Source organism: Micropterus dolomieu, linkage group LG18, assembly GCF_021292245.1.
Source record: "Micropterus dolomieu isolate WLL.071019.BEF.003 ecotype Adirondacks linkage group LG18, ASM2129224v1, whole genome shotgun sequence".
Lineage (NCBI taxonomy): Eukaryota > Metazoa > Chordata > Actinopteri > Centrarchiformes > Centrarchidae > Micropterus > Micropterus dolomieu.
Genome location: NC_060167.1, coordinates 24406694 through 24427650, shown reverse-complemented (window position 1 = coordinate 24427650; position 20957 = coordinate 24406694). Strand labels below are relative to the sequence as shown.

Here is a 20957-nt window from a genome sequence, read left to right as displayed (position 1 = left end):
TCTCTCTCTCTTATTATAATGTGTATACAGTGATAAACAAGACTATAGCAACCTCACACAATGTGATGCTACTCATGAGAAGGAGTGTTTTACTTTACAGGATGTGTGCTTTTGCAGAAAACCACAAACTTTTTTTAGACTGAGAATAACATCAAGGCAAAACATGTGAGAACATCATTTGACAAAATTATGGAATATTTTCCACACAAAACAGTTTTGCTTTATTTGTTCTAAAAAAAACATTTTTCACTGAAATTATCCTGAAAAGTCCTTTAATTATCTTTGAGAATATAAAAAGTCACATTTGACATATTAGCCAGTATCATTCTTAAAGAGATGGTGTTGTGCTTTTTGGCTTTTCCCCTCTCCTGTATGAGTTATATATCTTTTTTGTGCATGTAACAGGTTTGCAAAGTGAAAAGTCCAGCCCAAAGGGAGTTCCCATCTCCCACAGAAAGCTCTGCTCTGAACCGCTTGAAAACAGCTCGTTTGTAGTCCAGCCTTTCACTTCCTTTACTTGTGACGTCACAATGAAAACGCGTCATAAAGCTTGCCAAGCAGCTAGCGGGGTCAGGCACGCCCTCAAACCAAGCTAGTCTGAGCTGAGGCCCTTTGGCTCAACTAGCCTTTGTTTGGGTTTCCATTTTAGATATGTTGTACCTGCTTCCAGGTACTTTTTTTCTTATCACCTCACCTCCATTCCAAGCGAGCTGAGGGATTCTAAAATGTAACGTGAAAACACGACAGACTGCTGATTGGTCAAAGAGAATATTCACTATTCACCACATCATCATTGCGTCCGCCAGAGGCCAGCAACATATTTTACAGTTTTTGTATGGAATTTCATCACTAAATCCACTTCTGAGAAGTTTTGAGTTGAGAAATCAGCTGTGTAGATTTCGAATATTGACAGTTTTAATAGAATTGATGGCGGAACAAAAATGCTTGGTGTGTGTGTCGCATTGAACATTACGTCACAGCAATTGTGTGTGGCGACGCTATGACGACAAGCTACGTACTATCTCTGGGTACTGTCTGCAATGGAAAACGGAGCAGGGCTGAGTAGAGTCGAGTCTATCGATTTGCGCTATGGTAGAATTTTTTTAACAAGCAACTTGCCCTTCTCTTCTTCCGATTGGCTAGTAGTCCTTAACTAGGAACTGCGCATGTGCAACTCCCAACAAAGATCACGTAGAGACAAGATGTACACACTGACACGGGGTTGGTGAACAGAATATGAGAGCACCTTATTGGGGTTTGTAGTTGAGTGATATGATGTTACACACTCCAGTACAGTAGGTGGCGGTATGCACTTAAAAGTTGTTTGCAATCCGCCATTAACGAAGAAGAGGAAGAAGAAGAAGAAGAAGAAGAGAAGGGCAGGTCAGCTAGAAGCCCGTAAACAGCTTTGATTCAGCTGTAGGCTACATGTTGCCGACCAGCTTGGCAACATGGCCTGCAGCAAGAGTTTCAGTAATGGTGAGTTATTAATCTGTAACAAAAGTATTTTTCATCCACAAAGTTTTAACTGAGCTCTGTCTCTACATCACAGTAACAACTTCATGTCCATTGACTGCCTGGAGGGTAGCTAGTGTTTGGAAGGGAGAGGAGAGGTGTGCTGCAGCTCAGTTTTTCCCACTGGTGTTTTTGAGGGCATGTCAGAGTAGCCGCTTGGCGAGTGTTATATGACGCGCATTTAGCTTTCATCCCTGTGTCATCAGAGGGAATATTATTACAGTAATGTGTTACTGCCCAACACTGATCACAAATCAGATAGCCGTGCAGCTAACTTAGTGGTTCTGTTAGCTGACTGAGTACTGAATGGGCACCAGAAAAAGAGCCGGGCTCAGCAGCCTCCCACCGACCTACACTGAACACAGCCTCAAAGACTCACGGAGCCCAGTTTGACGATTAGGAATACATTACCGAGGTGATTTACAGTGGCTCCAATGAATTAAGGGTTAATTCAACCATACCTGTAATAGGGTTCTTTTGAGTTTTATTTTGTTTCTGTCAAGTTTGAATTAAGTGTGTTGAGAGATGAGATAACAATGCAATCGTTTCTGTGAAAGAGAGAAACTTGAATTCAGAAGGTGTACAGTTGTGTCACAATTTTGGGTTTTGTTTGGTTTTTCCTGTTTTATTTTGGAAGTTTCTCTCTCTTTTGTCTTGTCCCATTTCATGTCTGCCCCTTCCCATTGAATACCTCATGTGATTTTTCTTGGTCTGTGTTAGTTTGTTGTTGCTCATGTCCTGCGCTTCGACCCATTTACCCCTACCTGCAAACTAGTATCCTGTTTTTTTAAGTCTTGTCCTGGTTTAGATTATTTAGTTAGGATATAATGTTTACATGGACCACAGGACCACAGTTAAACCTGGTTAAGTTATTCAGCTCTATGCACGCCTGATTCTAATACTGCATTTCTACATGCATCAAATATGTTTGGGTTCTGTACTGACTGTCCTCAACATCTGAGGATGAAACCCATTTCTTTTCTGGACTCTAAATTTACCTTCATCTGATGACACCTGCAAGTGACTTGAGATGCATAAGTGATGATCGAAGAGAAAGGGGTTAAAATGTCACAAACACATAGCCATGTGCCACAAACCCAAGCCACAAGTGATTTACAGAAACCTTGTGACATTTTGAGGTCAGTCAGTTTTTGTCAGACTTGAATGATGAATTTAAAGTTTGAATGACTGAAAACAGATGATAGCATGACCCTGCTTTATTATTGTTCTTATCACTTGAAATCATGTTGAAAAATCACTTTCTGTAACCTTTTTCACACTTTGAGATTAATGTGAATTCAGTGGCATCTCAAACCTGACACATCCCCCACCTAGTTCTCAGGTCTGTTTTTATACATCCCACCCACAAACACCGGACGAGTGGTTTCCTGTGGGCTGTTATAGGTGAATCCATGTCTACGTTTACATCTTGATACACAGTTATTTAAATAGGTGGACCTGCACAATAAAGCAGTCACGATGTTTGAGTTTTTAGGGATTTAGGAAGCACACAAGAAAGAAGTGTAATTAATATACTGTATTTGACATTCTGGGTTTAATAGAGGCGCTGTACGTATATCAGATTGCACAGCTCATCCTATTGACAACTCTGCTCTGCTTGGTGTGTTCTGCATGGACGTCATTGATTACCATAGTAGACAAATTGTACGCTAAGGCGCTTATTGTTGGGTGCAATGACCAAAACCAAAGCTTCACTAACCTCTGTGCTTCAATACTTTTCCAGTGGTTTCCCAGCAGTGATCATGTAGCAGCTCCTCGCACAATTCTCAATCTTCATATTGATAACTCAACTGCACCAGGCATTTTGGACCAGGCATGTCTTATGAGATTGTGTGAGATTATGATATTTCCCAATACCCTATGTTATAGGTGCAAGTAAGCTACAGTGACATCTTGAGGTCTTTTGGTATCTCCACATCCTTGGTTTAATTTTCTTCCTCATGGTTTCAGTGTTCTGTGAACCCTGATATGATGATATATATGATGATATGATTCACATAAACTGGGGCAAATCAGACACTGAATCACTTACTATTCCTGAAGCAGACTAAATATTGGGGGAAATTGTTTTTTTTACTTAAGGAGGACAAGGACATCAAAGCTGGGATAGGCAATGTTGGACAAACTAGCAGGATACCGCTAGATTTCTAAAGTTTCCAACTGAAAAAAAATCACACCCCCTCCCTTCAAGCCTCCCACAAAAGCTTTCCAAAAACACAATTTTTTGTACAGTGAGTGCATGGGCAGAGTGTGCATAGGTAGGCAGGTAGACAAGCAGGCAGGCCAGCCATTACAGTCCTGCATGTGTCAGGGTATTTGATTTATTGATTGATTGAATTTTGTGATTTTGAACTTGAATGTTTCTGATAAACTGAAGGATGAAAAGTTCCTTTGTGGTTTGAGAAAAGTCTACTTCTTAAGATAATAAACTCTCCCTGGGTTAAAAATTCAGCACCACAAAGGCGAAAACAGGGCTCATTAAAAGTTGACTTCTTAGACATAGGTGGTTCACACAAACATATGACGATCTTATTAAATATGATGCATGGCTGTAGATGAAACTACCCAACAGTAGGCCTATATAGTTACAATAAGCTCAACCTTAAACATCTGAAGTCTAAAATGCAACATACACATTAATGCAGCACAGTAATATTAATACAAACACATGTAGCAAAACACTGACAGGGGCAGTTTTTCTACCGAATGAGTACTTTTACTTTTAATAGGCTACTTTTGATGCAGGACCGTGAGGTAGTAGTAGGCTACTTTTAGTTTCGTAGCCTAAATGATCTCAATACGCATTCCACTACAGGCTACTGTGCAAAGGAAGAACAATGTGCGAAAGTTAAGTATCTCTTTAATCATCACTCACTAAGAACTACATCTATATGAACGAGTAGCCTAACCTAGACGGACAATAAAGCAGCCATGTTTTCATGTTTTAAAAGGTAAAACGTGAGCGAGTTATGACACGTTGTCTAACTGTGCCCATGTGTGAAAACAGAAGGCACTGGAGCTTTAAAAGAGCCCGGACCCGCCCAGACCTCCTCCAGACAGACCGCACAGAGGCGGGTCTAAACTCCCTCTTACCCCGCCCGCTGCTCCGCTGCTGTCCTCTCCTCTCCTGAACGCTGATGTGTTACTAACTTTACAGCCTTCAACTCAGACAAAATGTTCAATTTCGGTCCAAAGTTGCTGCTGCTTTTCCTTCTGGCCTTCCCCTGTGGGTTAATCGGTAAGTATTATTATTTTTCCTGCGTTTGAAGCAGACTGTTCATGTCGTCGCTCCGGTTAAAAAGTTATTAGAGAGCCCAACATATTGACGTGGCAGTCATACAGCTTTACACACGCAGCTGTATGTCTCCTTCAAGGCTGTGCAAACCTCAATGTATGGACGTTGTATCCATAATACTGTTCACGGTGACAATAGAGTTGGAGCTCATCTCTTTTACTCTGAAATGAATGAAAATGGTCGTCGCCCACCAGCTGCTCCCGTTAAAGTGTGGATGAATAACGTCAGCCATTAAATGTGAAGTTAAGTGTCACTTTTTTAGCTTTAGAAGTGATTTTAGTCAAAGAAAGGTCTCTGTGGATGCAGCAACAGTTAGCAGCTGCTGGGACACGTCACCATAGATAAGATGGTAACTTCTGTTTGTAAGTTTCTCTTGCCCTATTTTTCCCGCTGACCTGCATTAAAATCGTGACTTTCGTTAATCTGCTGTGGTTCATTTTAAACTGGCATCAATAATAACCAGTTACGGCTGGGTGATATTGACAAAAATCCATCAGTAATTCTGACCACATACCTTGATAGTGACATACATTGTTAAATTGTTGTGATATTTTAGAGATGACGGTTAGCATTTGCAGAAGACGTACACACACAAGAAGTGATGCGACAGTTGTTTCTCCCATGGTGAAGCATACAACCATCACTCATATATACCGCTGTGTCTTCTGCCCCACGCAGGCCACGTCTCTGCAGACTCAGACTCTGCTGAGGACATCGCTGAGGACCAAGATGCTGCAGTAGACGAGGAGGAAGATGACGAAGAAGAGGTGCTTGTTGAGGAGGATCAGATACAACCATCGGTATGTATGTTTTTTTTTTTTTTATCACACAGTAGTGTGGCAAACCATAGTCTGACGTGCAGGTGAGCGAGCAACGATGCCATGTTATGTTCATCCTCAGGAGGGAGAAGAAGAAGACTCTGAGGAAGCAGCTGATAAACTGGTCACGTCTCACCCTGATGCTGACACCACCATCATCTTCATGACAGGAGAAGGTAGGTTTGGCTTTTTTTTTTATCAGGTTTTCATTCAGTGAGCTTTCACAGTGTTTACACTCACCGCCTGTTTAATATAAATGAATATGTAGAAAAGGGTTTGTGGGGGGGGGTGGGGGGTATGTTTGTATGTTATTCAGTTCTGTTTATTTTTATTCCTACTAAATTCAGAGTTTCCTGCCAATGAAATCGTGCGGTTCCTGGTGGGTTTCACCAACAAAGGAAGTCAGGATTTCACCGTCCAGTCATTGGAGGCCTCCTTCCGCTACCCCCAAGACTTCCAGTTCTACATTCAGAATGTAAGTTGGATCTGAAAAGACGCCACCAGCAAACATCGCTCCACCTTTTGAGTTGGATACACAGCAGAATCATTTTAAAAATGCAATCGTGTTGATTTGTTTTCACTTTGAGGTGATCAACAAGTTGTATTCAACAAATGTTTTTGGTATATAGTTGTATTATAGTGTGAAATTGTAATTCTGAATGATGGTGGTTTATAAAATATTCACATGTAGGGAATTAAAACCATTAAGCCCAAGTTTGTTGCAATTGCACACTTTTTAATTTGAGTTTGATGCCATCTCATTTCTGAAACATTTTGTTTTTTACACGACCAAAACAAATAGTATTTTAATGTATGTATCTACTGTACATGCATGTTTGAGAACAAGATAGGACCCTGTTCTGCTGTCTGTCCTGTAGTTCACAGCGCTGCCTCTGAACACTGTAGTGCACCCCCAAGCTCAGGCTTCCTTCGAGTACTCCTTCATCCCAGCTCAGCCCATGGCAGGCCGTCCATTCGGTCTTGTAATCCTCCTCAACTATCTTGACACTGAGGTAAGAAAGTTTTTTTTATTGTTTATAATATTTGTGGTGGTTGGTGCTTGAGGTCTGTGCAGGTTTTCACAGAAGAGAGTGTAGTGTGATTATGTTAGACGGTGACTGTCAAGATGCTTTTCACAGCCCACCTTGAATGTTGATGATTCATGAAAATGAACACCCGCAGAAGCCATTGTCAGCAAAGCAGTTTCTTTATATTCATGTAACAGCTGTGTTTTTCCATTTTTGTATAATTGGGACTACTGGTAGCTCCTTAATGTCATTATTTTCTTCTGACTTTTGTTTCCATGTTTTCCATTCGAATGAAGTGTTTAGTTGCAGTGATGTCATGATTTTTAAAGAGCAGCTCTAAAAAGTTCTTGAAAGTTCAATGTACTTGTTTACTAGTTTTTACATTTTTCTTCAGGGCAGCGTGTTCCAGACGGCCATCTACAACCAGACTGTCACCATCATTGAGCGAGAAGAGGGACTGGACGGAGAAACGTGAGGCTTTCTTCTACTGGGTTTATGTTAAATCCTATTACGTACATACCTGTGAATGAAAATGTAGATAAAGCTGTATTATTTCTCTGCAAAAAAAGAGATGAAGATCGCAAGCTATAATGTAGCACCAATTCAGACTAAATCAGTGTAGGCATTGGGTGGACATATTAAACCCATCTCAGTTCTATGTAAATATTGTGTAAATCTAATTATTTTGCCCACCTATTACTTGTTATCCATGTCTGTTATGGCTGCATCCCGCTCTGTAAGGCTTCATAATACCAGCTTTCTGTTTCCTTGCAGCGCATGTAAGAACCTGTAAACAGAGGTGTGAAATTGGCACAAAGAGATTAGTTGTCAGAATTGTGGTGCAAGATACAGAAACTGTCACCAGTAAATTAGTCAAGCAAAAGAAAATGTCTTCCATCCTAAAATCTCAAAACAGATAAGAAAATGTTGCAGGTACAGGTCACTTGAAGGTGACTTTAAAGTTCAAATGGGCCAATTTTGTTGGATTAGTCTTTATGCTGAAAGTTAGCAGTTGCCATTGCTGATGAATGGAGCTACATGTTTGAATGGTGCTGTTTTTGACGATCAATATGACTTATTTATTTATGCATATATTTACTAAGTACACTGCAGAATAGTTAGGTGAGGTCAAATTTGTCCATACAACCATCTTCAACTAGACTGTTTGCTACAGACACTTAAAAGAAATGCATTGCAAAAAAAGCATTTGGAACACAGATGGCTACAAACTGTGACCATGCATTGTGTGGAAGGGAAGTAAATTGCATTTCAGTCCAGGTCTAATTTGTGTCTGCGGTCATCCAGTAGGCATGGGCCACTCACGTATTATGGCATGCAAAAACACAGAGGAACCATGCAGCTTCTGTTTACTGATTAGCAGAAATGGTTTTGTGTTTTCTGCAGAATGTTCATGTACATCTTCCTAACTGGACTGGTGGTCCTGATGCTCTTTGGGATGTACCAGGTCCTGGAGACAAGGACGGTATGTGTTTGTCTTCCATCAGCTGTGTCCACATATGTTCTTGGGAGGTGGGAAAAGTAATGATTTTCAGTGTTACTAATGCAAATGTAATAAAAATATTTTGTGGAAAGCCAGCAGCAGAATGTGGAATAGAGTGCAGATTAACAAGGGGTGACATGCGTCCTCCTCCCTGTTCCTCCTTAAACAGGGATAAATTGAAGCAGGTTGTGCATAACGTGGTTTAAAAATGAAGACACGTTGTCTTTCAACCTGTGTTTTGCAGAAAAAGAGAATCTCTGTGAAAATAGAGAAGGGCACCGGCGGGATGAATGATGTGGACATCAGCTGGATTCCTCAGGAGACTCTCAATGTTATGAGTATGTTCATTTTTACAGTGATAACAGACTTTGGCAGTTGTTTGAGAGGCGATAGTTTGCCCACATTACTGTTACACTTCATGAAAATAACTGATACACAAATAACTGATATTCACTCACATCCTGTCTTACAGACAGGGCTTCCCCTAAAGCATCTCCACGGAAACGCACCAATAGGGCAGCTGGAGCAGATCAATAAAGCTCTCCTTTTCTATCTATCATCATACTGTCCATCAGGCTCTCTACGCTCATTTCCTAGCCACAGAAACCTGATTGCCTTTTACAATGGACCAACATTCCTGGAATCCAATTTCCATTGAAGATGTTTGTACAGATCTCTGCCTGCTGCTCTGCTGGTCTGTTGAACTCTACTGCTCTGATTAGAGCATGACCATTTCGACACCAGCAGGACTGAACGTGTGTGTGTGTGTGTGTGTGTGTGTGTGAAATGATGAGCCAAAAAGTCATTACAATTTCATAGGATCAACACTCTGCCCGTATTAATGCTATGACGTTGTCATAATTGCATTGGGATTTAACAACATTATATTTGGAGATTTGCTATTGACATTATTAGGATCAATTACATTTTATGACTTTTTATGACAATCCCTCTCCTCTCCATTGTGTAAACACCATTGTGCCTTACCTGTACTGTATTTGCAGTGCCCTGCAAAAACATAATGTCAGGAAAAAATACATGCATACATTGATTAAAAGGTTTCCCCACTGATACCCCTCTGCTTTTAACATCCGGTCCCATGTGGCCTGAGGCTTGTAAAAGTTCAGATTTGTTTTTTTCGTGGGGCAATGGCAGCTGCAGTTACACCAAACATTAAAACAGTGTTCTGTGGAGGTTTCTGCAGGGTAATCCACCTGTTGATGGAGCAACGCTTTACTAAGTGCCAACAATCGTTTAGATTGTGTTGTTTTTAAAAACAATAAAAGAGTGAACAAAGTGTATTTGTAGGGGTTTTTTTTTTTCATGCAATCTAAAGCTTTAGATTTAGTTTCAGTAAAATTACAACATTTGTCACTCAAGGAAATGACCTGTATGACTGTAATTGATTATTTTCCTAATTGTTTGCTGCTAGTTATTTTCTCTATCAACTGAATAATCATTTGGTCTACAAAACATCAGAAAACAATATCATAGATGTCACCCGATTTCTCGATTAGGAAAATATTTGAGGATTCATTCCTAATCGATCAACTAATCAATTAATTGACTAATATTGGACTAGTTCCAGCTCAAATAACATGTTTCAAGCCACAAAGATTATGCAAGACTTTTAGTAACCCAATATTTTAATGGGTCCATACATTTCTTATAATTTTCTAGACATTGTCCCAGGGGGAAAAAATGATTTTGCATAAACTAACAAATTAATTGAAAAGGGTATTGTTGCATTTAGTTAATTTTTTCCAAATAAATATTAACCCAGTCTTTCAGCCGGTGCGCAGTAGGTAGCCTGAACATGAAAAATATAAGTAAGCATAATTAGACATCGGAAACTGCTTTTATGTGGAGGCCCAAAACAGACAAAAAAAAGGGCTATGGTTATCAGAGCAGTCGAAAATATAGCTGAATATGTGAATAAATAATACAGTTAGTCAAATAAATGTGTAAAAGGAAATATAAAATGATATACTTTTCCTTACCTCCAGACAGTTAAAATTAAAACTTTATTTTACTCTTTTATTTATTTATCGCCTCCTTAGTTTTCCTTCTTTTTTCTTTTGGTATTTGCACACATTTAATCATTGATCCAATCTGTGTTTCCCCCATGCAACATGTCTTATTTTCCTTAAGCTTATATGATAATGAGTATACTTACTTTTAAACTCAACACAACCAAAGAAAGTAACTAAAATAGAACTTCTCAGAACTTTGTCTCTGTATACGCCTGTGATTACTCCCCAATTACATTATTCTTCCCAGGAAATTATTAGGAAAATGTAAAATAATTGTAAAAAGGTGTAAACAACCAACCTTTTCTATGGAAATTGAACGACACGGAACAACGCAGGCTCATGGTCCATGTGTAATATATTATCTGCTGTAGCATACTTTAGGGATAGAATCGAGTCCCTACATCACAGGTTAATTTTGAAAAGTAAGATAAAGCTATGAAGACATCCTCACAGAGAGAGTCCTCCCTGTGTTGCGTGAGTGTTGAGGTGCTCCTCCTCGGGGAGGTGAGAGCTGTCCGGTGCTGAGGGGGGAAGATGAGCTCAGCGCGCGCCGGGGGGCAGGTAACGTCAGCAGTCGGCCGGAGCAGGGAAAGACTGTACATACACACCCAGCAAGTGTTTATCGCCGCTTAAACACTGATACACACCGGCACACATCAGTGATGGGCAGCTAATCAGCTCCGTGTGACTCAGCGCTGCTTATTTTTTTTTATTTTTTTTTAATCGCGATTCCCGCGTGCCTCGGCAGCATCCCGCGCCCTCCGCTTGGCTTGAAATGGGATGATATGGGATTTTTCATGTCGACGAAGATCGAAGGGATTCTTACGTTTGCCTTGGGTAAGATATTTCAAGCTCCGCCGTGGGTTTATTTAGCCTGTGAGCGACTTTGGGTGGGTTGACAGAGAAAACTGCCTTGCATCTTATTTTATCTTCGCGCATCAGAGACATCACCGCTATGATCTTTATTTATCCCCATCAGTGTTGCGTGATGGTCATGAGACCTGTGCCGTGGCCAACAGCTTGCTTGTAGTACACCCATCGACGATAGATGCTTGGTGTCTATACTTAGGTGATAGTGCGCAAGCTTTTGGACGTGCAACATTCAGAAATAAAAACCCCACAAATTGATTTATTTTTTTGTAAAATGCCACTTTTAGTAATATTTATTGCTTTAATAGCGCTTATTTTGTCTCGTCCTCTTGCAGAATGTTGTATTATTGACATGTTTTAGCATTTAAATTGCAAATAGCTCAGAGCAGAGCATTGCATCCCATGTGGAGGGAATGGGCTGCAGTGGTCAGGACAGTCTGTGGTAACATCTGCTTCACCGCCCACTGACATCTGTCTAAAGTAAAGTTCAGATAACAGGATTGCAAAATCTTTAAATTAACAGTGGTTTTAATGATCAGGATTGTTAAGCTGCTCGGTAGTAGAGAAATAGACTGAAACTACTTCACACCTAACAAAATAACCAAGTTATTATAAAAAAAAAAATATTTGAATACTGTTGCTTGTGCATTTCTCATTTGTCTTTCAAACTTCATCCATTTGAAGAAAATAGTTTAGGAAGGGCCGAACATCACAGGTTTAGAAAGTCAAATAAGCGGTCCCCTGTGTCTGTCATGCAGTGTTCCTGTCCCTGATGGTGTCAGGAGACTCTGAAGATGTGAGGTGTGAGAACATTTACAAGGACTTTTCTGACTGTGTCCTGGAGCTGGGAGAGAGCATGGACAACTATCAGGAGAACGTGACCAGTGAGAGGGGAGTGGCGGCCGTGTGCAGGTGAGAATAACTTCATCTGTAAGAGAGTGTGTGAGCACCATGCAGCACACGTTTGTGCACATGGGACGTCCCCAGCAGAGGTGTATGTTTTTATTTGAACCAATTGCACTACCAACTAAGTCACTTTTAACCAGAGAAGGCAAGAGCTTTAAGACAATCCAGCTGTGATGGGTTGGAAAAAAAACCTTCAGTGTCTGCGGCACTGTGCACAGAACTGTATTCAGTTCAATTTGTATGAAATAGTGCACAACTGAGTGAAATAACACAGGCAAAAACAGTATGAAGTATGCATATCATGACAAAATACTGGAGAGAAAAAGAGCAGATGCCATAATCTCAGAGGGAGAATAGAGAATTGAATGGTGCTGAGACACTGAGCCATCGTACTAAATAATTTATGACTTTGCTGCAGCAGTAATGAAATTCCGGGGACGTTTTTTGTCATTGTTACTGCACGCACTCTACAACCTCGCCACAGGATATTGAAGACAAAGATTTACACATAAGCCTTCTGTTGAAAATTGCCCACTTGCAATATCATCTGTGATATTGTTTCACTCTCTGATGCAGTTGCCATGGTAATTAAAGCTCAGTTTGACTTACTTGAAGCCACCATCTGAGTGATAGATTATTGGCGAGCAAATTCATCCGCGACAGCCAGTGCACGTCTGTGTGCTGTAGCCGGTATGAACTCTTGAGTGTAACAGCAGACGCCCGCGTTGATCTGATGATCCTTTGTTTGCCACAGCCACTGGGAAGCTTTCCATACATGTGCCCTCACAGCGCTGTCCGACTGTCAGGAGGAAGTCAGCTCCATCTGGGAGACTCTGAGGCAGGACTCCAGGAAGATGCGCTTCCAGGGAAGTCTGTTCGACCTGTGCAGCCCCAGCTCCTCTCCCAGCATAAGCTCAACTCTTGCTGCCCTTACCCTGCCACTGATAGGCATGCTGATTGTGACTGGGCCTGACTGGTCATCTGTATAAATGGGGGTTGGGGATGAGGAGGGCCTCAAATTCCCCGGGGTTCAGTCCTCCTGAGTTCAAACTTACAGCCAAGGATTTAAGAAAGACAAATGTTTTAATAAGGATTATTTTGACACAGAGCCACAGAGGTCTGAGGCAAGCCAATCAATATTTGCTGTGATGAATAATGTTTGATATCTTCCCAAATACTTCAGCTTGATCCTCCCTTATGTCTAGAAGCCGACAGAGTATTTGAGAAAATTTAATCTCTGCCAACATATCAGTCCAGACGGACTAAAGCAAACACTTTTCAAGTAGTCAAGAGATTTCAGATACAATGTGAGCAGAGTCTGATCAGTATACAGTCAGACACCTGTGGCTCTGGGTTACCAATATACAAGGAGTGGACACAATATCATGAACACTTGTACAATCTAATGCGAACCAAGACAAGAGCTTTGCAATGAATACTATATTTATGAACATTATTGTGTTCTGTTTTTATGGATTCAACTCTGGCCTCATTTTTTAAGCAGTAGGCCTATTTGTGGAGTTTTAGGCTACCGGTTTTCCCTATATTATGTACAGTAGGCCTGTATATTATAAGGCAGCAAGGTGTTGATGTTTTGTGTCCACTCCCTTTATCATGTGTTATATGGTCATACTGTGAAAGTGAATGGAATAGTTCAACATTTTGGGATTTAGCTGTGAAGATCTATACCAATCTCCTATCTGCATGCTAAAGATGTAGACACTGCCAGCAGCCGGTTAGCGTAGCTTTGCACATGGTTCCTACAGCTGCTCCTGGCCAAAACATAGTTCAGTACATAGCTCCCTGTAAAACCACAACTTGTTGTTTTTACACTTTTGTACAGACTAAACAAATGAGATCTAAAATGTAATCTAAAGTGAGCTTTAGAGGTGCTAGTAGTAGGATTTTGTTACCTTTGGACAGAGCTAGGCTCGCTGTTTCCCACTGTTTTCTAGCTAAGCTAACTGACTCCTGGCTGTAGCTTTAGATGTAGACATGAGAGTGGTATCAATTATCATACCTGCTTCTCTGCAAGAAAGCAAATATGCATATTTCTCAATAGGTCGAACTACTCCTTTAAATAAAGAGCTATAGTGTATGTTGGACACCAAAACACCAATTGAAATCAGTTTGTATAAATACAGCCAAGCCATCATGATGTAATTACCTATCACTTTACGAGAAAACATTTAAAGGAGCACTTCACCAAAAAAACAGCAATATCTTAGCAACGTCTAGCTCTTAGTCATTACAGAACTGTTTGTTGACTTATTAATCAGTGAAAGGACCAAACTGTAAGACCGAACCAGACATTAAATCTGACTTAATTACACCAAAGCTGGCGACAACGTTCAGACGTACTAAAGGTGAATGCCCCTTTAATCTGTTTCAGTGTGTTGTAAATGTTTGTGTAAGTGACAATCAGGCCACTTGTATAAAACTTTTGACCCCTTTTCCCCTCAAAAAACTTCGGCCCACTGTGGCCGATGTTGCACGGCTGCTACAAAGACACCAAAAACAGACATCTGACACGGTATCACATCTTCACTTCTCACAGAGCCTCGCCCCACATTTTGGTTTAGTCTATGCTTGATCAAACTTCTTGATGTTTGTATGAAAAAGAAAATCTGTGTTGAGAATGTTCAGTGTTGTCTCACTAATTTCTTATGAACCTTGTGTGCAAATGCTTGCTTGCAATTAACACGATATAACTAAAACTACACTTTAAAGTAGGCTAAGTACTGCACAAACACAGTATGCCAGACAGTATGCAGATAGACTACACAGGGGTCGATTATGTTTCAAAGATCAGATTTTCAAAGAAGAATCTAATGCAGCCAGGCATATAAAATTACCCAAATAACCATATTTTATCATATACTTTTTTTCACTTTAAATACCTATAATTAACTTCTCATGATATCAAAATATATACAACAGCAAAACTAAAATCTGGTGTAATATGAAATAATAGCTTATTTTTATTTTAAAAATCCATACAATTCCTTTTGTATGCACTGAATAATAATGATGAATAATTATGAAGTATATAGATTCCAAACTCTGCTTCCCCATTTATCTGTCTCATGCTCCTAATCGATTTAATCTTGAGAAACCTTGGTTTGATTTTGCACAAAATGCACAAATGTTAAGCTTCAGAAGCAACCACGAACGCATGAAGTGAAGCTCATCGACAGAAATAAGCGAATGGGTGCTACAGTTTGTATCATCCATTCATTTAGCCAATAAACCATGTGAGATTTTTCACTATGAAATTAGTATTTAGGTTGAAGGTTTTTTTTGTTTTTTACTATTACTGCAATAGTCGCCTAGATTCAGAGCACAGTAAAAATGAATGAGCAATAGCATCAATTTGTTCTGTTGGTTTGGTTTTGTTTTCCCAAAACTGTCCTAATTTGCATATTTCCTTTAATACAATGCTCCCAACAGGCATTAGCAAAATATGGATGATTTCTGTGGTCCTGAATGTTTTCCCATCAACTCTTTTATCACAAATGCATGATAGTTTTAGTAACAATGCTTCACAATAATGAACAGTCTGTTGATTGTACCTTGGACAAAGTGTGCAGTGGTATTGATCTGTGCATGAAATTAAGCTAGCTCCTCTGTGTATCAGCATCCTCTTTATGCAGATTCATTAACCTGCCCGCCTCCACTTCCTTTACCTTCATTAGCATGTTTGTTCTAGTGGTTTCTATTTATTTCATGTTTCAGGAGTGGTAGCATTAATTCGTCTTTCTGGTGGTGACAATAAAAACCGAGTTGTGATGTCCTCAAAGCATGAGCAATATGTACGGTCACTTCTTAAGAGAGGACACTTATCCCTTCATATGCTGTTGAAGAAAGCATGAAAATGGTTGTGTTATCATAAGCATTATACCACAAGAAATGAACCCTAATGACAGTTTAAACATGGAAGGAACTTCTGAATGTAAAAACAAGTTCAGTGTCCATGCGTTGTTTTCATTTTTTCATTTTACTGATATAAAAGCACACTATTTACAAGACTGTAATAAAGCAATTATAGCAAAATAATGTGTTTGTAATAATAAAGCACCATGTTAAAAACATACAGTGTGTGTGTGTGCATCACCTTCAGCAAAATAAAGGATAGCAAAGATCTAGAAACACAAAGTGGTAAAATAGTGGAGCATTTAATCGAAGCAGTGAGTCCCCTTCTGTACTACTCATTTACTACAGAGTTTCTGTTTTTAGCCCCCCCTGAAGCAGAGTGTCGGTAATGAGGATCACAACTAGCATCTTTGAACTCGTTAGCGCTCTCCCATCTGCTTCTTTCCACCTGGACACTTCCAGCAGAGGAGGGAGAAAATGAGGGATCAGGGCCCGGGGTGGAAAACTTTCAGACATCCAAAGACATGCTTGTGGTGTGTCCCTCATTAGAAGACCTATCTTTGACATCTGAAGCATAATGGCCAATTATTTTTTCACCTACAGTTTTCTGACTGAGATTCACACTTTTGTTTTTTACAATCCTTATGAACTGGTAGTGTTTTATTTAACAGCATATGCACAAATCTACTTGCATTGTACCATACTTTCTTGATGATGGTGCAAACTCCTTAGATTTAAACCTTCAGAAAGGAGGAAAGAAATATGTGCACCTTGTCTGAGATGTTTCTGCACTAGAAACAACTCAAATAATTGAATTTCATGAATAGGTCCATCTCTCAAGTTTAAATATATATATATATATATATATATATATATAAGTTTAAGTTACAAAAATGTTTAAAGACTACAAAGGTGGCATTGCATGTGAAAACTTGCGAAGCAGCCATTGCTAGAAATAATCCAATAGTAGTTGACACTGGCTTTAAAAGAGCACAAGTTTGAACTTAACTTAAAGGTAATATTTGACATTTTGGGATATTTTATTATTTGCTTTCTTGCCGAGTTAGCTTAGCTTACCATAATGACTGGAAACAGAGGGAACCAGCTAACCAAGGTCTGTCCAAGGGTAACAAACAACACCCACCTGCACCTCTAAAGTGCACCAGAAGTGTGTTTATTCATTTTTATGCTATTAATTAACCTGTTATTTCTGTTTTATTTGTACAAATACTGAAAAGTTAAAAAGAAAGAAGCTGGGCTTGCCGAACAACCAGTCTCTGTAGGTTGTTGTCCCAACAGATGTTAAGTTGATTCCAGGAAGTCACTACCCAGCCATGAAATAGTTCGGTACATATCCCCTGTAAAACCACAACTTGTCATTTTTACACTTCAGTTTTAAGATATTATGTGTTCATCAGTGAGCTTAAGAGGTGCTGTTTTCCCCTTCTTTTTCCAAGTTTCCAGTCTAAGCAAAGAAAACTGGCTGAAATTTCATATTTAATGAACAGACAAGTGAATGGTATTGATCATCTAACGCTCAGCTTGAAAGCAACTAAGTGTATTTCCCAAAATGTCCAACTATTGTGCAACTTTTAAATATGATCAATTATCACCCCCTGCAGCTTAATAATGTACTTATACTACACTTTAGAAGTATGATTTCAAAATAAGACACTGCCTAGTCCAGTCAAAGCTGCAATGGTTTGATTGACAGTCACCACACAGAATAAAAAGAGAATGATTATGTGTTACAGGATCCTTAATACTCTAGTAATAATTTGCAGTTAATTTAAACAGGTGTTTTAAAAGCCATCACTACATAAGAAAGCTGAAATTGTTCCAGAAACCATCAGCGCTGCACATGACAGTACTTTTCAAGTCACATTCCCACAAGCGGTGGTAGTATTTTCAGAAACACGAGCACAGCCGGCTGTCAGAACACAGCTGGTGGCTGACAAAACTGTCCCCAAAGTGGCCACCTTGTCTGCATAATATATCATTACATAAAGAGATGAAAACAAACAACACTAGCAGTGCAAAATGCTGTACAAGTGTGACGAGGAAGGCCTAAAATGGGCATCATGAGACTGAATGTACAAACTTTATCCAGAAAGGAAAAAAATATTTATAATCTTTTTATACTTATACTCTCTCCTACATTTGGGCGTACACAATTATTGGCTATTGTATGTCAGAAAACTATGGTATACCTGTTTAAACATACCCATATTTTACTTTCAGATGCAGCTGTAAGAAAAAAATCATAAAAGCTGCGAGAGGTAACTTTGCACAATGGCATTTCTAAATTGCAGTGAGGTGAACCAGGAACATTTTCATCAAAAAAAAAAAAATCTGTAAAATGATGGTCACGTTTGTTTTCCAACCCACACAGCTTGTAATTATATCAACAAAAGAGAGAAGAAAAATGTCTGGTTGTTGACAAGTAATTATCAACAACACGATCTCACTGAAATGAGAGAATGGCATGCTCATGCTTATGTACTTAAAATAAATGAAAAAATTAAATTACTAAAAAAACAAAATCATATCTATAATAATTAGCTTGACGGAAAAGGTGTAAACCGGCATCTGCTTTCACAAACGTTAATACATATATCTTAATATGCTACAGAGTTAATACTATCCAACATTTATCTGACAGATATGAATAAATAGATCGGTTCATCTGTTGTATCACTTGAAGAGGAGATGGATGACAATCCAACTTCGTAGCTGACGGAGGTTCACTCTCCTTTACTTTTGCAAGCAGTGACCTCTTCTGGGCGAGTTCCTCCAGGGTTAACCGTCCAGATTTTCAGTGTGGTTTCAACAATAATTCACAGGTTAGATTTAGGTCCAGTATTGACTGGAATGGCCCTGAGCTCAGTTCGCATACACAAGTACTCTCCAATTACAGCCATCAACGCCATGCAGGCGACATTGACGAGCCACCAGGACAGGACGGCTGGAAGATGAGCATTATAGATCCAGCAGCCAATCATATGGAAGAAGTGCACAGTGACTGTGAAGTCCAGGCACTGTTTCCCTCGACGGATGAAGAACCACAGACCAAGGGCGCTGCAGGAACAGTGAGACAGAAAAGTTGCCATCAGCCATGCTTTCAGATAAGATTCATGTTGATATGGAGCGCCTTGGTGGCCGAATGGTTACAGGGCAAACCACATGGATACATCGTCACAACAGCTGCCGGATTCCAGTCAGTGACCTTTGTTGCTTGTCATAAATGTCATACCCCTCCTTTCCCCCTGTTTCCAGTCAACCTCTTCACTTGTCACTATCAAAAGAAAAGCCCCAAAACAAATACTCTAAAAATTATTTGTGTGGATACAAAGATGCCCCTGCGAAGTTGTGAATGATCAAGTCTTGCCATGTAACAAAATCTATTATAAATGTTTTTATCCTTTGTATACAAATGTATTTTCCCTTGTCCTTTAAAATGTTTGTATCATGAGATAAGTGTCAAAGCTCTCATCTCTTTGGATGTACAAATTACCTACCAGGTAAGAGAGTTCAAGATGAATGCCATCATCGACAGCCTGCCCTGTATTGTTGCAAAACCAAGGGCCTGCCAAAGTAGAGCAAACATTTAAATACAGATATTGCACAAATGTGCTACAAACATAAGTCGCACAGGCAGCAGAGACCTTATAACTTACTTCATAGCTGAAGATCTGGTCCAGTGACCGACTACTGTGCACAAGACTGTCCACGCCAGCCAACCACAGGCCCAAGAAGCTGTAGTAGATGCACTGCATCAACACAATCTGAGAAACAATGAGGACCGGGTCCCAGATATAGCTACGGAAGTGACTGGCCATTGCGGACTAACGTTACACATACAGGCCCAAAGGATGTTAACAGCTGGCCCCAACTGCTACCAGCTGGCCCATCCAGTGTGACCTGAGTGTGACATCCAAATCTGAAACACAAAAGTTAAATTTAATGAAATGCATTAACTTATTTCAAGTAACATACACGGTCAGTGCAACATAACAGAACAGAACAAAATAGCTGTTGGATCAAGCTGTTTCAGTAACAATACTGTCAATTGCATTACTGCTCTGAAGTTCCTTATTTCCTGTTGTCTGTGTGTAGAATGTAACCACAATTTAGTCATGGCGTTTTATCTTGTACAAAAAACCCATCAAACTTAAACTAAGAAATACAATTTTAAAAATATGGGAAGCAACTTTACTTTTACTTTAGCTAAAGTCTCAGTGAAATAACAGCCACAGCTACCACAAAAAGCTTTTTAGTAACACCGCATCTGACAACATTAGATTGTAGGAAGAGGTAGTTTCAATGATCACATAATACCTGGAGTAAATCTCCCATTGGTCTACCTAACTTATCTCTGAATGTGTCACGTATATTTAAAGAGCAGGCTAACCGAGCACACAGCTAACACACACACCCAACAGACACTGAACGATTAGCAATAGCTAACGTTACCCCGTTACAGTGTGTTAGCACTGTGACTAAATAAAACTCAAAGACAGGCGTGACATTCAACTAAAACTTAACACCCAAGTGAACATTTAACCGAGGGTGTTAACAACAGTATTTCTCGTCTAACGTTACAACAACACGGAAGATGACCAACAAGTTACAGCCTGTTAGCATGTTAGCTTTGTTGTTGGCAGCGGGGGAACAGTTTCGGCAAAATATCCAGACAGCTGATACCGACCTGAGCACTTTATCAGAAATGTTTCAGGTTGCCGTAATAACGATAATCACTTCGATTGCTTATTGTTTTCAAAACTATACCGTTAATAAAAGGATAAACTGGGCCTCCTACTCGACTGGCTAAACTTTGTTAACAACACGGAAATAACGGCGGTGAACCCGGAAAGAAAACTTCTTCTTCTTCTTCTTCTTCTTCTTCTTAGTTATGGCGGATTGCAAACAACTTTTAAGTGCATACCGCCACCTACTGTACTGGAGTGTGTAACATCATATCACTCAGCTATCAACCTCAATAAGGTGCTCTCATATTCTGTTCACCAACCCAGTGTCTTTAAGAAATTTAAATAATGCCTTCCTGGTGATTCTTATACCCTTTTCTTCTCCTTCTGT

At 39.7% G+C, this 20957-nt stretch overlaps 3 protein-coding genes across 4 annotated transcripts; 2 read left to right on the top strand and 1 right to left on the bottom strand.

Annotated features, from left to right (window-relative positions):
- The first annotated feature begins 1360 nt into the window (after positions 1-1360).
- On the top strand, positions 1361-9475 carry LOC123956980 (translocon-associated protein subunit alpha-like). Of its 2 annotated transcripts, none has more exons than XM_046029557.1 (9): positions 1361-1479; positions 5510-5631; positions 5732-5825; positions 5997-6124; positions 6528-6662; positions 7072-7148; positions 8082-8160; positions 8423-8516; positions 8651-9475. In XM_046029557.1, exons 1-9 carry the CDS (start codon positions 1452-1454, stop codon positions 8713-8715), a joined length of 822 nt encoding a protein of 273 aa, XP_045885513.1. In that variant the 5' UTR covers positions 1361-1451; the 3' UTR covers positions 8716-9475. The 2 variants fall into 2 exon arrangements, with proteins under 2 accessions (XP_045885513.1, XP_045885512.1); XM_046029556.1 differs by lacking the exon at positions 1361-1479 and adding an exon at positions 4579-4774.
- Positions 9476-11008: 1533 nt separating this feature from the next.
- Positions 11009-14909, top strand: LOC123986903 (neuritin-like). Its single transcript, XM_046075324.1, has 3 exons — positions 11009-11048; positions 11840-11993; positions 12742-14909. Exons 1-3 carry the CDS (start codon positions 11009-11011, stop codon positions 12974-12976), a joined length of 429 nt encoding a protein of 142 aa, XP_045931280.1. The 3' UTR covers positions 12977-14909.
- Positions 14910-16146: 1237 nt separating this feature from the next.
- On the bottom strand, positions 16147-20814 carry sys1 (SYS1 golgi trafficking protein). Its single transcript, XM_046028817.1, has 4 exons — positions 20569-20814; positions 19538-19800; positions 19379-19446; positions 16147-18938 (listed from the first exon to the last, which is right to left on the bottom strand). The coding sequence occupies exons 2-4, from the start codon at positions 19697-19699 to the stop codon at positions 18698-18700; spliced, it is 471 nt and encodes a 156-aa protein (XP_045884773.1). The 5' UTR covers positions 19700-19800; positions 20569-20814; the 3' UTR covers positions 16147-18697.
- Between the last annotated feature and the right edge of the window lie 143 nt (positions 20815-20957).

What these genes read in the sequence shown, in the direction of transcription:
- sys1 (XM_046028817.1), bottom strand. Translation starts at nt 19,699, where the DNA reads ATGGCCAGTCACTTCCGTAGCTATATCTGGGACCCGGTCCTCATTGTT. An exon ending in ACCAGATCTTCAGCTATGAA is followed by an intron (nt 19,447 to 19,537) that starts GTAAGTTATAAG and finishes CTACTTTGGCAG; the next exon opens with GCCCTTGGTTTTGCAACAAT. An exon ending in ATCTTGAACTCTCTTACCTG is followed by an intron (nt 18,939 to 19,378) that starts GTAGGTAATTTG and finishes CTGTTCCTGCAG; the next exon opens with CGCCCTTGGTCTGTGGTTCT.
- LOC123956980 (XM_046029556.1), top strand. Translation starts at nt 4,711, where the DNA reads ATGTTCAATTTCGGTCCAAAGTTGCTGCTGCTTTTCCTTCTGGCCTTC. An exon ending in CTTCCCCTGTGGGTTAATCG is followed by an intron (nt 4,775 to 5,509) that starts GTAAGTATTATT and finishes TGCCCCACGCAG; the next exon opens with GCCACGTCTCTGCAGACTCA. An exon ending in GGAGACTCTCAATGTTATGA is followed by an intron (nt 8,517 to 8,650) that starts GTATGTTCATTT and finishes CCTGTCTTACAG; the next exon opens with ACAGGGCTTCCCCTAAAGCA.
- LOC123986903 (XM_046075324.1), top strand. Translation starts at nt 11,009, where the DNA reads ATGTCGACGAAGATCGAAGGGATTCTTACGTTTGCCTTGG. An exon ending in GATTCTTACGTTTGCCTTGG is followed by an intron (nt 11,049 to 11,839) that starts GTAAGATATTTC and finishes TCTGTCATGCAG; the next exon opens with TGTTCCTGTCCCTGATGGTG. An exon ending in GGAGTGGCGGCCGTGTGCAG is followed by an intron (nt 11,994 to 12,741) that starts GTGAGAATAACT and finishes TGTTTGCCACAG; the next exon opens with CCACTGGGAAGCTTTCCATA.